The sequence below is a fragment of the Diadema antillarum genome, unplaced genomic scaffold (assembly GCF_040938485.1).
Source record: "Diadema antillarum isolate AM-2024a unplaced genomic scaffold, OU_Dant_1.0 seq00000676_RagTag, whole genome shotgun sequence".
In the NCBI taxonomy this organism is placed as follows: domain Eukaryota; kingdom Metazoa; phylum Echinodermata; class Echinoidea; order Diadematoida; family Diadematidae; genus Diadema; species Diadema antillarum.
The window spans coordinates 808,191-824,853 of record NW_027271582.1 but is presented as its reverse complement, the minus strand read 5'-3'; the positions used below and the strand labels follow the sequence as shown (position 1 = coordinate 824,853).

Sequence of the window (16,663 nt, the reverse complement as noted above, 5' to 3'; positions counted from 1 at the left end):
ACACAGAGTTATGTATGATTCTTAAGTTTGATTTGGACTTATGTTTCACTTCGCCAAATGTTTTACACAACAGGGCCCTGAAAACTCCTGCAAATATGCACAATGATTCTGTGCCTTCGATTTCATTCTTTTAATTAATGTACACATTCATTTTCTTTCTTCGAACCATCTACTTTGTAATGCGTAGGCCTATATTGATGTTTTCTGTAATATTATAATAACTATAACAATACATTTGCTATATGAATGAAATAATGTTGAAAAAAAATAAATTGAACAAAACCAACAAACCATCTTCATTGAAAAAAAAAAAAAAACACAGACAAAGATTAGATCTGCATACCGAGAGGTACATCGAATAACAGGATATCAAATATATGATTATGTACATAATACCAATATAAAATTATATATGTGTCCGTCCGTGTGTGTGAGTGTGTTTGTTTGTCTGTACGTAAGTGTCAGAACGAGAGAGAGAGAAGGACAGAGGGAGAGATGGATGGGTGGGTCGAAGGAGGGAGCTTTGCGACTTTTTATTTATTTACTGAAAACGTGCGTGTTAAAGGTCGCCACGGACTTTGTGGTGAGAAAGCTTTTCTATTCATCTTTGTGTAATGGGTTTCGCATATGAGACTAGGTTCTGTTTATGGCGCTATGCAAATTAGAACGTACCATAATGCAGCGCGATCAATTCAATGACGTCATCACTCTTTCCCAGTAGAGCCTGGACACTAGACTTCCTCGATCGAAGCGCCAGCGCTAGTACTGTTTTGATGCAGCCCAGGTCGGCCTATATTATTCTCAATCTGCATCATCGATTAGCGACATCGCTCAAAACCTTGCAGTCGTTTGTCTACAGTAAAGGTATGTATTTTAATTCCCATTCTCTTCTATTCTGCTTCGCTCTGACAGCAGTTCGTGATCTAAGTCTTCCGCATACAATGTACAATGAAACGATAACAAATATAGTGCTCTGGACGAGAGGTATTTATGAGGTATCTCTACATGAAGAAGTGTGTCTCGATTAATGATGATGTGTCCTCTTTCTCTTAGTTATGATACCGACATATGATCAGGGTTCTATATATGTATATATATATATCATATATATATAACATTTTGTAAATGTATATGTACAATGTACGTACTGCATTATTATGTGTGTGTGCTTGTATGTTTGTCAATGTAGAGAGAATAATATAAGATAGGTTTAGAGGATCATAATAATATTATGTTGACATGTAGGCTACGTCATATCATATGACTCCCCTGTTGCATGTACACTCAAATAATCATTATTGGATTATGTTTCTGGTTGAAGTGGAACTGCACCCCCCCCCCCCTCCTCGTGTTCATTGCAATTAGTTGATAAACGACTACAGTACTGTTGATACGAAATCGTTTACATGTATTGATTCCCTTACGAAAAAGTCCTGTGGTACTCCTGTGGTAATTACCACAGGACGGTACCACAGGACAGTACCACAGGAAAGTACCACAGGACAGTACCACAGGACAGTACCACAGGAATTGTCCTGTGGTATTTTGGGACATACCACAGGACGGTACCACAGGAATTCCTGTGGTATTTTGGGACGTACCACAGGGCAGTACCACAGGAAAGTACCACAGGACCGGTACCACAGAACAGTACCACAGGACAGTACCACAGGAATTCCTGTGGTATTTTGGGACGTACCACAGGGCAGTACCACAGGAATTCCTGTGGTATTTTGGGACGTACCACAGGGCAGTACCACAGGACTAGTACCACAGAACAGTACCACAGGAACTGTCCTGTGGTATTTTGGGACAGTACCACAGGACAGTACCACAGGTTGATCATTACCACACAGCCTTACCACAGGGCAGTACCACACAGCATTTCCATGGTACCACAGGAGAGTACCACACAGGATAGATCGAAAAAAAAAAATCTGGGAGAATTTTAGCCACATATCAAGGAATATTCCTGATAGGTGAGTGATGGATTTCAGGACAAACATGGCCCTACTTAATAACCTGTCCTACTCCTAACATATAACCTCAAACGAGAGTCTAATGGCCAAGTGCCAATCTAGTCCTATAATAGATCTATATAGTCATATTCTATTCCTAGGTAGCCATCGACCGTATCAGTACATATATATATGGCCGTCTATCCGTAAAGCATTAAGGCATGGTTACTAAACTCGATTATACTTTATTATCAAGATATGAAATTACACTTTCATAACAATATCTATGATATTGGGAATAACATAACATAATTAGGCAATCTTTCATAAAGTTCAAAGTAAGTTCCATCATTAATACTTTGACTTTTTAAGTCATATATGTATTTTCTAAAATCTAGAGTGCTTTTTATGAATATTCATGAGCTATGTAAAAATTTGTACCACAGGAGTACCACAGGAGTACCACAGGAGTACCACAGAAGTCCTTATGAAATTTCTCATGCTTTACATCAGCACTTTCACTATATAGGTAATACTGTAGGAGTATAGGACAGGATAAGTAATGGCAAATCAAATTGCTGTAATTCACAGCATAACTCATCTATCAATTAATTGAGGAATATTAATATGTGCTTTTTTGTTTGTATTTTTGTTATAAATTTCAGTTGATTCTGCCTTATAATTTTCCTATGTGGTACTCTTGCGTGGTACTGCTGTATGATATTCTCCTGATGTGATAGTCCTCTGGTATAAAATGTTAAGAAAAAAAAAAGAATATCCTCTAGCATTTTTCTGTGGTACTTACGAATTTAATTTGCTGTGTGGTACTTCTGTGTGGAATAGCACCATATTATGATTTTCCTGTGGGATTTTGGACAGTTCCTGTGGTACTCTCCTGTGGTATACATCGAAAATTACCACAGGAATTCCTGTCATACTGTCCTGTGGTACTTTCCTGTGGTACTGTCCTGTGGTACTGCCCTGTGGTACTGTCCTGTGGTACGTCCCAAAATAACACAGGACAAGTTGTGTGGTACTGTCCTGTGGTACTATCCTGTGGTACTGTCCTGTGGTACGTCCCAAAATACCACAGGACAATTCCTGTGGTACTGTCCTGTGGTACTTTCCTGTGGTACGTCCCAAAATACCACAGGACAATTCCTGTGGTACTGTCCTGTGGTAATATCCTGTGGTACTGTCCTGTGGTACTGTCCTGTGGTACATCCCCAAATACCACAGGACAATTCCTGTGGTACTGTCCTGTGGTATGTCCCAAAATACCACAGGACAAGTCGTGTGGTACTGTCCTGTGGTACTATCCTGTGGTACTTTCCTGTGGTACTGCCCTGTGGTACGTCCCAAAATACCACAGGACAAGTCGTGTGGTACTGTCCTGTGGTACTATCCTGTGGTACGTCCCAAAATACCACAGGACAAGTCGTGTGGTACTGTCCTGTGGTACTATCCTGTGGTACTTTCCTGTGGTACTGCTCTGTGGTACTGTCCTGTGGTACTGTCCTGTGGTACGTCTCAAAATACCACAGGACAAGTCGTGTGGTACTGTCCTGTGGTACTATCCTGTGGTACTGTCCTGTGGTATTGCCCTGTGGTACGTCCCAAAATACCACAGGACAAGTCGTGAGGTACTGTCCTGTGGTAATATCCTGTGGTACTGTCCTGTGGTACTGTCCTGTGGTACGTCCCAAAATACCACAGGACAATTCCTGTGGTACTGTCCTGTGGTATGTCCCAAAATACCACAGGACAAGTCGTGTGGTACTGTCCTGTGGTACTATCCTGTGGTACTTCCCTGTGGTACTGCCCTGTGGTACTGTCCTGTGGTACGTCCCAAAATACCACAGGACAAGTCGTGTGGTACTGTCCTGTGGTACTATCCTGTGGTACGTCCCAAAATACCACAGGACAAGTCGTGTGGTACTGTCCTGTGATACTATCCTGTGGTAATTTCCTGTGGTACTGCTCTGTGGTACTGTCCTGTGGTACTGCCCTGTGGTACTGTCCTGTCGTACGTCTCAAAATACCACAGGACAAGTCGTGAGGTACTGTCCTGTGGTACTATCCTGTGGTACTGTCCTGTGGTACGTCCCAAAATACCACAGGACAGTTCCTGTGGTACTGTCCTGTGGTACTATCCTGTGGTACTTTCCTGTGGTACGACCTAAAATACCACAGAACAAGTCGTGTGGTACTGTGCTGTGGTACTATCCTGTGGTACTTTCCTGTTGTACTCTCCTGTGGTACGTCCCAAGATACCACAGGACAATTCATGAGGTACTGTCCTGTGGTACTGTCGTGTGGTATACGTCCCAAAATACCATAGGACAATTTGTGTGTATACTGTCATGTGGTACTGTCCTGTGGTACTTTCCTGTGGTGATGTCCTGTGGTACTGCCCTGTGGTACATCCCAGAGTACCACACGAGCATGTGACACAGTACCACACAGTTCCTGTGTTAACATATATTTGTGTGGTACATTGTGTGGTACCAACCAGTACCACAGGGAGTACCACATGAGCCTGTAAAACAGTACCACACAGTTCCTGTGGTAACATTTATTTATGTGGTACATTGTGTGGTACTGACAAGTACTACAGGGAGTACCCTACAAGCCTGTGGTACAGTACCACACAGTTCCTGTGGTAACATTACAAGTGTGTGGTACATTGTGTGGTACCGACAAGTACCACAGGGAGTACCACAGGACTTTTTTGTTAGGGTTATACTGTATGTGAGAAAAATATGAGAGGGGATATGATTGCGCATGGAAGTTAATGTGATCAAGACTTGTGAAATGAGAACATCATCTTTGTATTTATCAATTGAATATGTCCTTTCGATTTTGTCACCTTGCTGTGCAAACACGGGAAAATTTTGTTTATTACATTTTTATCAAGGTCCGATCAAGAATATGTTTTCACCATTTACGTGCATGCAAGTCAGCTTCATCATGCGACTAACTGTATGTTAGATACATACTTACCTAGAATTATACAATACAAGGCTGATGTAAAAATACTGACTTTCATGTCATCCCCTCAATACTTTTCCTACCTGTCAAATTATAAATAACACTCCCAAGCCATACACATTTCCTTTGCCTCTGGCATCAGACATGACTGAACGAAATGAAAAGAAGATGACTATTCTGCGAAGATAACTAACGGTCTTTTTCTTCCTCTTACAAATCATTGAAGAATAAATATATGAATTGACAAAATGTATACTTTGCATAATATGAATTACTTTTTTGTTTTGTGTGGATGAAATAGATTGAATTGAATTATAATGAAATGAAATGAATCGGAGTGAACAATTGAAAGAATTGACTTGTATTTGAATAAATGAATTGAATTGAAATGAAATGACGTAAAAGTAAAGTGAAATGAAATGAATTAGGGTGACTAATTGAAAGAACTGATTTGCATTTGAATAAATGAATTGACTTGAAATGGAATTGAACTTAATTGAAGTTGGATTGGATTGATTCTAAGGTCAGAAAATCATTCCCATCACAATTGAAACAACGCTAGATTGTTTTCTTTCTGTTCTTATTAATGTCTCATTATAATATATGCAGGCAGATAACTGATCGGAAATGGAGGACAAACAGAGACTTGTGGAGGATCCTCCGTCTTACGTGACCTCCGAGGTTCCAGTTAATACTCTTCAGCAGACAGGAACGAACATCCCAGTATACCAACCCCAGCCGGGTTACACCATTCAGGTAGCTAATCTATATTTTATATCTGTTATTTTTCACATGTACTTGTACGTTCTCACTTACATTTTTGTATTCATATATTGTAAATATGTTTGTACTCTCATACCCCGAGAGGGGGTCGATAGGGTCAATAAATAAAATCGTACAATCTTACAATTATGTCGCTCTCACATCAATCTTTCTAACGTTCTCTTGAAAAGAGCATGCACATCTGCATAATTATTCAAATATTTACATAATGTATTATTCTCTCAACATTTTCGTGACGGGAGGTTTTGGCGACGGCATTGTTAGGTTCAGCCACCACTTTGCACAGATTTTTTTTTTTTCTGGGCCGAGTTACAACCGTATGTACATTTAACATGCAGGGCATATACACTGAATGTAATCATGCTTTAGCTGCGCTTCCATTTGAGTGTTTCAATTGTTTTAAGACATAACGAGCGGAGTCGGAGAGTTAGGTGCATGGTGCACGTTTCCGCACAGCAACAGAACCTATACATAAATCCCGCGGGCCAATACATGCCGTTCGCTTCGCTTACGTATGCAGGTCATGCGCAGTATGCTGTTTGGGAATTCGCCAAAGCCTCACATACATCATCTTGCCAATTATGAGGACAGCCTCATCGTCACATGCTGTCCTATGATCAGCAAAATAACATGAACTGCAGGTGTTTATCGGTATCACACCTGAAAGGGAATTATGTCATCCATTAAAGCTGATTATCCCGATGCAATACCGCAAATGCCGCAATTTGAAGACACAAACAAACAAGGTTTTCCTAGAATTTAGAGACGGCGACCTACGTACATTGTATCATGTTTTATGTCGGCGGCGATTAACAAAACATATTTATGCTGCTTTTAAGCATTAAATCAATATCAATGAGGACTTCGGAGATTGGGTATTTCATGTAATATATATCATATTATGTTATACATGTATATACATATATATATATATATATGTATATATATATTATATATATTTCCTTCCATTAAAGAGCCTACCTCAAACCCTGTACCATCTTTAATTCTACGAACATGAATTCAACAGGGTTTTTTTTTTTCTCCTTAGCAAATGCCGAATGCATGAATCATTTCTGGTTAACATATTTCACTTCTTTTATCTCTTTTTTTCACGCCCTATTTGTGACATTATCTACTGGCGTGAGACCTACCATACGATTTTCCCTATAGGTTTTGGGAACATAGAATATACACTGTATGGCCAGGTATGATCTGGACCTGAGAATATAGTATAGTGATAACTCAATAAAAAAAAAACACACACATTTTTCTATAGATTTTACCTGTCGATTTTGAAAAATTATCATGATTTCAAAAATTTTCCTAAAAACGATGGACTGGGTATATAATCATTTCAGAGCACTTCCAATTCCCTTTTGAGCGATTGATTTTCACCAAACTTAGCATTTATTTGTGGAATGCACCAACACCATAAGCAAGAGTAATTTTGTCGGTGATTATGATGAAATTAAAGGTAAAAATTGAAAGTCACATCACGACCAAATGACTGAGATCAATCTTTTTCTTTTGCTGGTAGTTATATTATAGGTTTATTAATCTTGGACTCCACGAAAGAAGAGATCTATCATGTAGGCCGAGATAAATCTGAAATGAGCTATCCACCGTTAACATTGACACGTGTCATTTTTTTCGTTTTGTTTTGATACTTCACCATTTATTAATGTCTCAATTATGTCTTGTTCAACACTGTTCATTTTGTATATGATATTACAGTTTCGTAAACAAAAACAACCAAACAGCAATCTTGCTATTCCGAAAGTGAGTGCTCGCTAGTGAAAACCGATAAAATCGAAACCGAAAGTCTTTGTAGGTGCTCAGGCCGCCCATCGAACAAATCTGAAAGGATAGATTTGGAATTCATGCACAGTCACATTGCTTAGGTCTGAATTTGAACTTTGAAACCATTAATATGGGTGTCTTAAAATAAATATGAAAGCAGTATACAGAAAATCGTGTGACTCAAGTCATCCTAAGTAGTGCTTCAACGCAGGAATATGCATTCGCACAAAACAAAAGTGGATGATATTCTTTTTCGAAATATTGGCCCGAAGACACACCCACACACCCACACCCACACACACACACACACACACACACACACACACACACATATATATATATATATATATATATATATATATATATATGTATATAAGTATATAGAATGAACAATATATCAGGTTTAATGGGCAAAGACTTTTTAACATTAGATATGGCATACACGACTTGTAGAAAGAGCTTTAATTTTGATCTGACGTTTCAATCGGCAAAACTCTCCGGGATTAAAACAGGACAAAGAAAGTAAAAGGTGAAGATGAATAACCGACAAACAAACAATATCAGGCTTCCTTAAACACAAATGTCTTCCCTGTATCTTCTCCCCACACCCCAGAATGTTGCTGGGCCCGCCCAAGCTCCGGGATGCTGTGACTGCTGCATGGGCCGCTCGGACAGGTTCTCCATTATGTCCGGCCGCTTTACTGGTCTCATCCAGCTGATCTCCGCGATCCTGATCGCCGGCCTGTTCGCCGCCGCCATCGTGGTCTCCGAGGAAGGGTTCTATGCCGAATACCCTGGCTTTTGCGCCGATATCGCAGGCGCGGTCATTGTGAGTTTGGCTGTTTCATTTTCTGCGATCATGCTAAGGTTATACACTTGCATAAAAAGGGGATTTTACCCTGAAAGAGAAAGAGCTCCACATGATCAAATTTATTTTGGAATAATTGTGATGAATCACGAGAGCAGCCCAATATACAAAGCAAAGTGAATGTTAGTATACTACATAATATATGTTAATGGCCAAATTTGAAACTTTAGTGACGAGGGAGATTCCGCCCACTTTACGCCTTTGATAGAAAGGTATAAAAACATTGATCATCATCGTCATAACATCTTCATCGTTCAGAATACCCTTTGAAAGGAGTCAGTAATTGTGAATTTCTAGGATCATCATTTTGAAGAATATATAGCCGACACAACAATATTTCTGTTGTCACACATTGTAAATTTGTGCGGTCTGAGCTCTGTAATAATGAGAAAGGTGTGTTACACAATATCACCCCATCTTTTCTCTAAATGGGGAGGAAAAGGACAGAGAAAGAAAAAAAAAAGATTGGAAAGAAGGTGCGTAAATGGGGGGTTATGCTAACAGTAATAAGGCGGGAGTGCTGAATGACGTTGTCTTTTATCCTCTGACATTGTGTGTCTGAAAGGGATGTTTACTTTGTGGATAATATAATAGTCTGGTGAGAATTAGAAGGCCGTTATCACAATTATGGCAGTTTGGAATGTTAGTATGACAGTGTAGAGCTCGATCTCATCTGCGTTATGATGCCAATCTTAAATTATTTTCATTTCAGTAAAACATCAAACCCACAAGGGTGCTATTTTTACCCTATATCTAGAACGATGCTTATTAGTATCCCCACCACCAACAAGATAATGTGGTCGGTCTGCACACGTATTGGATCATATCGTTTTCTTTTCCTTCTTTGCCTGTTACCGTCTGTACTTTTTTTTTTCAAAATCTTATTGATTGTTATGACTACGAAAAAACAATGTACAATCTCTCAACTTGCTTAATACATAGACGATGCCTGACTACTGTCTTTGGCTGAATACCAATCTCATACAAACATGTCTAGCCAGCATGTCGCGCACCCATTGAAGCTTTTCTCATAATTTTGTTTGTGCGGTGTGTTTTTTTTTCTTTCAGCTGTTCTTGCCAGCTGGTATCATCGGCGTATGCACAAAGAACAAGGGCAGCTGCGCAGTAAGTATTTCATGATCCCTCCTCAATTCAATCCAGTTCAATTCACATAAGAATTTATTTCCAATGTCAAATTCTTTCAGATACAAACAATTACAACAAATCAAAGAAACATGATTTGAAACATGAAATAAAACATACATCTGCAAGCGGAGGAGAGAAATTAGCAAGTGCATAATCTGTTTGAAACTATTTGTCTAAAATCGTTACATATTGATTGAAAAAAAAGTACGTAGAGTTTATTTTCATATATTATTTTGTCAAAATATCATGTTGCACTAGCTATATATTCTTTACAGTCGTAGTCCGTCCGAAAGTTGAAAAGAAAGAATTAAGCAAAGTTCTTCTTCTATCTTTAATATTAAAGTCCGGCATCCCTAAATAACCAAAATTCTGAATATCATTAAGTGTTGAAGAAATGAATTCTCGTCATGCTATTTTGAAGAAAAACAAATATCGGAAACTCATGTGGGCTATTATCACATAAATCATTATTATCATCAATTAGCTTTTGTTGTTGTAATAAGTGGTATATTGCAGTGTAGTTGTAGCAATAATATTTGTAACTATATTGTAGTAGCAGTAGTAGCAGTAGTTGTAGTAGTATAGTAGTAGTGGTTGACGCAGATGTAGTACGTGTAGTGTGATTACTTTTTTTTTGTAACTAGGAGCTACAAGAATGGTATTCTCGTCTAAAGAAAATTAATTCACTTATACTATAGTACTTCCTTATAACATTAATCCATTAATTTCAGATCGTAGCCTACCTTGTGATGTCGATCCTGGCCGCCATCCAGGGAGTCTACGTCGCTCTCGTGCAGGGATCAGCGGCGGCATGGTACTCGTTCCACAATGTGTGCCCGGATTACTCCGATGTCGTCTATCCCAGCTCTGAATTCGAGAATGGACGTATTGTGGACGTTGGTTGGGGATCCTGCATGTATCAGCTCAATGTGGTGGGTATCTATGTTTGATTTGCTCAATTCGTTTGTTTGTTTGGTTACTTTCCTGACCGATACCATAACGTATGGAACTCATTCATAGATTAATGATAATGATAATAATAATGATATTATTATTATTATTATCAATACTAATCAATCAAAATATTATTTTTCATTATTATCATTATTATACTACTACTACTACTACTACTACTATTGTTATCACCATCATCATCATCATCATCATCATTTTTAGTAGTAGTAGTAGCAGTAGTAGTAGTTCCAGTATCATTATCATCATAATTGTTATTATAACTATTATGATTATTATTCATCTGCAAGAAACAAGAGCCTCAACTCGCATTTAACACTCACACACAAAAGCTAAGAGCACACTCCGTTATTTAAAGAATAACCTATTTCAAGCCAACAGAACGAAGTAAATGAATATTTGAGAAATAAGCAATCATGCAATTCGTCATCAATGTACTGGCAAAACTGTTCCTTTGGGGAGTATATTCTGGTTAGCAGCCCCCTGCTACATTTGAAGGGTTTAGGACAACACGAAGTTACGTTCTACATGTTTAATATAATATTTGTAAAGTAGCATAGCAGGAAAAGGAATAAACAGAATAACGCGGTATCGAGATTATCCGAGGTTTCAAAATTTGATTAATTCAAATGAAACACAATGTTAACACTTTTCACCGAGCGCTATAAGATGTCAAAAGAGGCACTAGCTATGGAGAGCCAAGTTTAAGAAGAGTAAAAAGAAAAAGAGAAAGAATAAGAGAACAAGTTAATGATTGATAGATACGCAGATACATGGATAGATACAAAATAGCTGATAATACGGATAAATGTAGGGAAAGCTGGAGACCGCCAGAGCAGGAGACAAAACTACATAGAGAAGAAGTGGGAGACGGGGGGGGGGGGGGGGGTGGAGGAAGACAATCAGGCCCGAATTCACGAAGGTGGTACAATCTTTGCCCATGTTTTAAAGCGTGGACAAAGACGATAGGTGTGTATGGGGCGCCAAGTGTCGCATGGCCTATTTTGTCGACGAAATGAAAACATTTCGTTAAAAAATGGGCCATGCGACACTTGGCGCCCAATACAAAACTACGGTCTCTGACCATGGTTTACACCATGGACAAAGCTTGTACCAAATTCGTGAATTCGGGCCTTTGAGAAAGATTTCGAGAGACTAATAAGAGGTGATCTTCTTCGACATCAAATCCGCACAAAACAAAGGCAAATCGACTAAATAGTGTAGAGATGAATCAGGCAAACAAGATAAGAAAAGTTCCATGGTAATCAGACTTGGAATGATTATTAGAAAGGTAATTATGGAAGTTGAAAGTTTCACAACATTTTATTTGGAAACATTTTACATGCAACTATGAGGACGTCTGTTGAGAATGAGAAGGGCGTTTAGTTGTCTTGAACACTAATATGGCTTTAGTGACAACTTACCGCCCTTATCATTCTCAACCGACGACTGGAGGTACTGTCCTTACCAGCAATCCTTCCATTTACGTGAAGGCCCACCAGCCTACATCCGCCTTTGGGAAAATTTTCCTCTATTTTAGTAAAAGCGTTCTGTGAAAGCATTTTTTTTTCTTGAGTGAAAGCAACGAGGAATTTTGTCACTCGCAAGAATTTATTGTACTTTTCTAATAACCCGAAAATAATGACTTCTCCAATAAAAGGAACTGTAGTTCGAAAATTATCGACTAGAATTATAAATTGCAAATTTCGTGCACAACCATTAAACGTTATTTTGCATGTTGGCACCTTTTATAAAACCGATAACGACTGCGTACGAACAATGCTGTGTAACGCAGATACACTCAAGAATCCACGCGCGGGTCTATAACTATGGCAACGATCGAACTGGAAGAGTGATTTCATACGAAGAGGATCCTTATGTGTCATTCACGAATTTATTCCGCGCCATTAACTATGTGCGTCTGTCATTCTCTGTCTCCCCTCATCTTGTAACTACCGAATCTATAGATTTGCCTATGTGATTGCCTTCCTGTATAGTTCATGTACACTGTACCAGTGAATCTGCCTGCTTTTCTATGTAGAGAATTTGTATGTTTATTATTGACTCGTTAATTCTTTCGTGTTTTTGGTCATTTTAATATCTTTCATTTTTTCCCAATATCTTTTCCGCAGTGTCTCGTCGTGATCCACTCTCTCAGCGCCCTGCTCGGCTTTGTCGTGTTCATCGCCGCCGTCGTCGGCGCTGCCTTCTCCTGCAAGGGCCTGACCTGCTGCTGCTCCGGACAGCAGCAGCAGCAGCCAGCCCAGACAGTCCTGGTGAGAAACAAGCCACTAGTTCAACTTTAAAGGCGTTATTTAAAAATTGCAGATGAAGCAATAACCCAGCTTTAGTGCTCCAGTATCCTAAAATGTGAGTTAGGGATAAAAACAAGCAATGGAAAAATGTTAATCAGTATAATCAGTGCTAAGTTTATTAAAGATACAAAATTTGAACAATAGTCACAATAAAATTGTTCATAGAATAAACTGTCTGCAGTTTTGGTTTAATGATGATAATGATATCTCCTTATATTCTAACCTTTATTGTGAAATTCTTATTATGGTAGGATGTTTTGTAACTGACCTATACACATATTAAATGTAATAACTTGAATATTTTCTAAATAACTGCTCCCAAAGGTACACAACTCTCATTAGGAATGAAATTGCAGAGACGCCCTCTCGTTGAAAAGTTGAACGTACAAGATCGTTTCAAAAATGGTAAAGTTTAAAGCTTTTGCACATAGAAGGCCATAGGGTCCCTACTCTATTATGTTTGAACTGGTGAATCTTTGTATTTAGGCCGCTATGTGACTTTCGTCATATTATTTCCTAGTCCGTGAGAGTTAATAATTTATTATTTTTCCTTTTCTTTTTGCCAAAGGTCTACGCCTATGGTTCTGCACCTATCGCAGCTCCAACCCAAGGTAAGAAATCAGAATTGGCGTTATATTATACATTTTCTTCTTTTTCTTTCGTACCACGCGCCTTGATATTGCAGTTTAACATAATCGAATCAAATTAACTGCATCAATGATCATGCTTAAAGAATTATAAATTAATTCATATATTGCAAATATATATATATATATATATATATATCATATGTATATATAATATGTATGTATGATACATTAATGTCCTTTTGATACAATAATAAGATTGCTGAGAAAAGACACGGGTATCTGATTAAATACATTTTCTATGATTACAACAGTATGTAGAATCGTTTGCCTCCTTATTCCGATGCATTGAAACACCTGTAAACTTAAAGGGTGTGTACAGTTCTGGTCGAGGTGAGGATTTAGCTTTTAACGTTTTGCGAGATATTCAGAAACCACACTATAAGATGTCAAAGAGCATGCAATTCTAAGGGGTATCAAAAGTTTATTTGATGAAAATCGGTTTTGAAATGGCTGAGATATCCCAAACAAGGTGAAACAAAGATATCCTAACTAAAGGCGTGGCCTGTAGTCTTTTATTATCACCACTTTTTTGGATATCTCAGCCATTTGAAAACCAATTTTCATCAAATAAATTTACATGCTCTTTCATATTTGGTAAGAGGTTTCTCATTATCTCACTTACAAATGTAAAAAACATGAATCCCCACCTCGACCAGTACTGTATAGCCCATTTAAAAACCTATAAATGTACTAATGTTCATATTTATGTTAATATTTCATGTAAATGTCTATGCAATTATCTTGTTTGTAATAAGACTAATATACATTCTCCATCTTGTCTTCTCAGACTCCAGCCCTGATGCCTCCAAGGCCTAAACCGGAATCGTCGTCAGCTTCGCAGGAAATCTTCTGCATTGTTAGCTAGCTCGCGTGTAAATGGCTTTTGTAACATCACGATTCTGACATAAAATACATGATTGCAGTTTTGTGCCGTTTCGGGTCTTTTTCTCTCATGCACGCAGTGATATCTATACAGTGTACTTCTCTTTTGTCTTAAAAGACATTACACGAATGTAAAGCGCATCGTATGTATTTGGTAGTCTCTGCTTCATTTGATTCTGTGATAGGATAATGTGATAGGATAAAACTTATACGGCCAATAGTATAACTTCCACTAACAAATTACTCTTATTAAATGTATTGCAAACCATGTCTTTCTTTGTTGTACTAAACTCTGTTGATAGACAGCTATCACTTTTTATGTATTGCTGATGTATATGCTTATATTGCTCATCGTTAAGAAGCACAATCAGGCACAGTACATTCTCCAAGCGGAGAGATAATGCGAATCTTAAAAATCATTCCCATGTTTTTACATTATGTATGTACTTTCTTTGTGACACCACTAATTTTCGTTATACAGTTTCGTCATACAGATTTGATAAATGGGTCGCTTGAAAAAAAAACCACACAAATTGAAAACATTTTCTTTCAATTTTTATCAAATTTCAAATTTCAAATTGCGCATTTCTATTGGCGTGCATGTGCAGGTCTTAATGAGCTCTTCAAGTTAATATCTTAAAGTTTAGAAATTTTTATGCAGTTCATTCTAATTTTCGTACATAGATTCTCTTCACATTGCCCACAAAGAATAAGAGTTGCAAAAATGCCGTTTCTAATAGGCGAAAAGGCTGAAAAGTTGAACCAAGTTGTTCAGAACTTCATAGTCAAGGCTGCAGTTGAAAATAGTGCAAACAACGCAGTCAAAAGTGAATTTATCAGCGAATTGTCAGTTTAGTGTAAACAATCATTACTATAGAGTGAGACACTAACAAACAAAACCTGTGTAAGGCAAAGTAGATTAGAAAAATGATTATTGCCCGGGATCAAAAACTATTTACATAAACCCAAAAGAGGTAGTATCAGAACAGTCGTTATTGCTGTTTAGCAGGTAGAACATTATTCAATGGTAATGTCACAAAGTTTTTATTATGTCACGAAGTTGTAAAATGTAAAAAAATAGTTTATAGAAGAAACCTTGATTAATTTGCTTCATTCAAAAAAAAAAAAGCTAACATTCCGGTTTCTCATATTGAATTGTGTGTAGGATTGTAAAATAAACATTAAACAAATTGTGTATGCTTTTTGCTTTGTCATAAGTTTCAGCAAATAAATTATATTCGTATATTAAGAAATACACCTTAGCATTTTTTTTCATACGTTGTAAACTTACTCTCATAGCGTGTCTTTGTGTGTGTGTGTGTGTGTGTGTGTGTGTGTGTCATGGCGTGTACTTTAGATAGTTGCATACCGAACATCTTTCCAAGCAAAGTTTTTTTTTTCTTTTCCGAATGGTTTGAGCATAATTATTCACATTGCTTAAAATAAACATGTGGGTTTTTTTTCTTCTTTCCTACCGCGGACCAATGCAAATCGGACGAAATGATGATCCTAACATTATATATATATATATCATATATATCTGATATTGATACTTGTAGTCATCTTTCGAAAATGTGTTTGCAATCTTTTTTCTAGACCAAATCTAATTTCTTCTGAACTATTCTGTTACGATTGACGTGCTTGCATCACTCTTTAGAAATTAATACATCTCTTTATAACTGAAATGTTACGTGACATCGTTCACTCCGGCAATACGAATCGATTTCTTTATTTCTTGGATACTATTTTGACATATTCCTTTTTCCAAGTTAACAAAAGGTGTTCATAAATTTCATCTGATAGAACTATTAAATGACAGATTTTCCACTGTATAAAAGTGAATACTTCCTATATATCCAAATTTTTCTCTGCATTTCTAACAAAGTCACTTAGGCTTTACTTTTGACAAACTCAAAATATTGCTTCCACTTTAATGCCCTCTGCGTTTGTTAAAAGTATCTATACAAAAACAACACTTCTATGTGCTTTTTTATACACCCAAGCAAGTTAAATTCATCATCTTGAAACCACCATGCATGTACAACAATAGTAGTTTATTTTGTGTCATTCCACTACTCCATGAAAATGATACCAAGAAAATCGTCTATAATCAGACATTTTTGCACTGGTGTAGGGGAAGGGATTGTCAGATTATGTTTGAAAGATTATATAAAAGGTGATACAAAAACAATTATGATTTTATTTCGTATCATCCTTCCGAATGGAAATGATATTGAAAAATCGTCTATGTGAATAAAGCGAGTATTTTTTTACACCGATGTAGGGGATTGGGTCGGC

General features: G+C 37.6%; 1 protein-coding gene across 1 annotated transcript; it reads left to right on the top strand.

Moving 5' to 3' along the window:
• Positions 1-724: 724 nt before the first annotated feature.
• LOC139737040 (uncharacterized) lies at positions 725-14,500 on the top strand. The gene is made up of 8 exons (XM_071647718.1): positions 725-864; positions 5,559-5,705; positions 8,146-8,361; positions 9,469-9,525; positions 10,278-10,478; positions 12,651-12,794; positions 13,402-13,444; positions 14,271-14,500. Exons 2-8 carry the CDS (start codon positions 5,577-5,579, stop codon positions 14,297-14,299), a joined length of 819 nt encoding a protein of 272 aa, XP_071503819.1. The 5' UTR covers positions 725-864; positions 5,559-5,576; the 3' UTR covers positions 14,300-14,500.
• Positions 14,501-16,663: the final 2,163 nt, after the last annotated feature.

Excerpts from the sequence above, each read along its gene's own strand:
- LOC139737040 (XM_071647718.1), top strand. The coding sequence starts at position 5,577 with ATGGAGGACAAACAGAGACTTGTGGAGGATCCTCCGTCTTACGTGACC. Across the intron at positions 5,706-8,145 it reads AGCCGGGTTACACCATTCAG|AATGTTGCTGGGCCCGCCCA; the intron begins GTAGCTAATCTA and ends CCCACACCCCAG. Across the intron at positions 9,526-10,277 it reads AGAACAAGGGCAGCTGCGCA|ATCGTAGCCTACCTTGTGAT; the intron begins GTAAGTATTTCA and ends CATTAATTTCAG.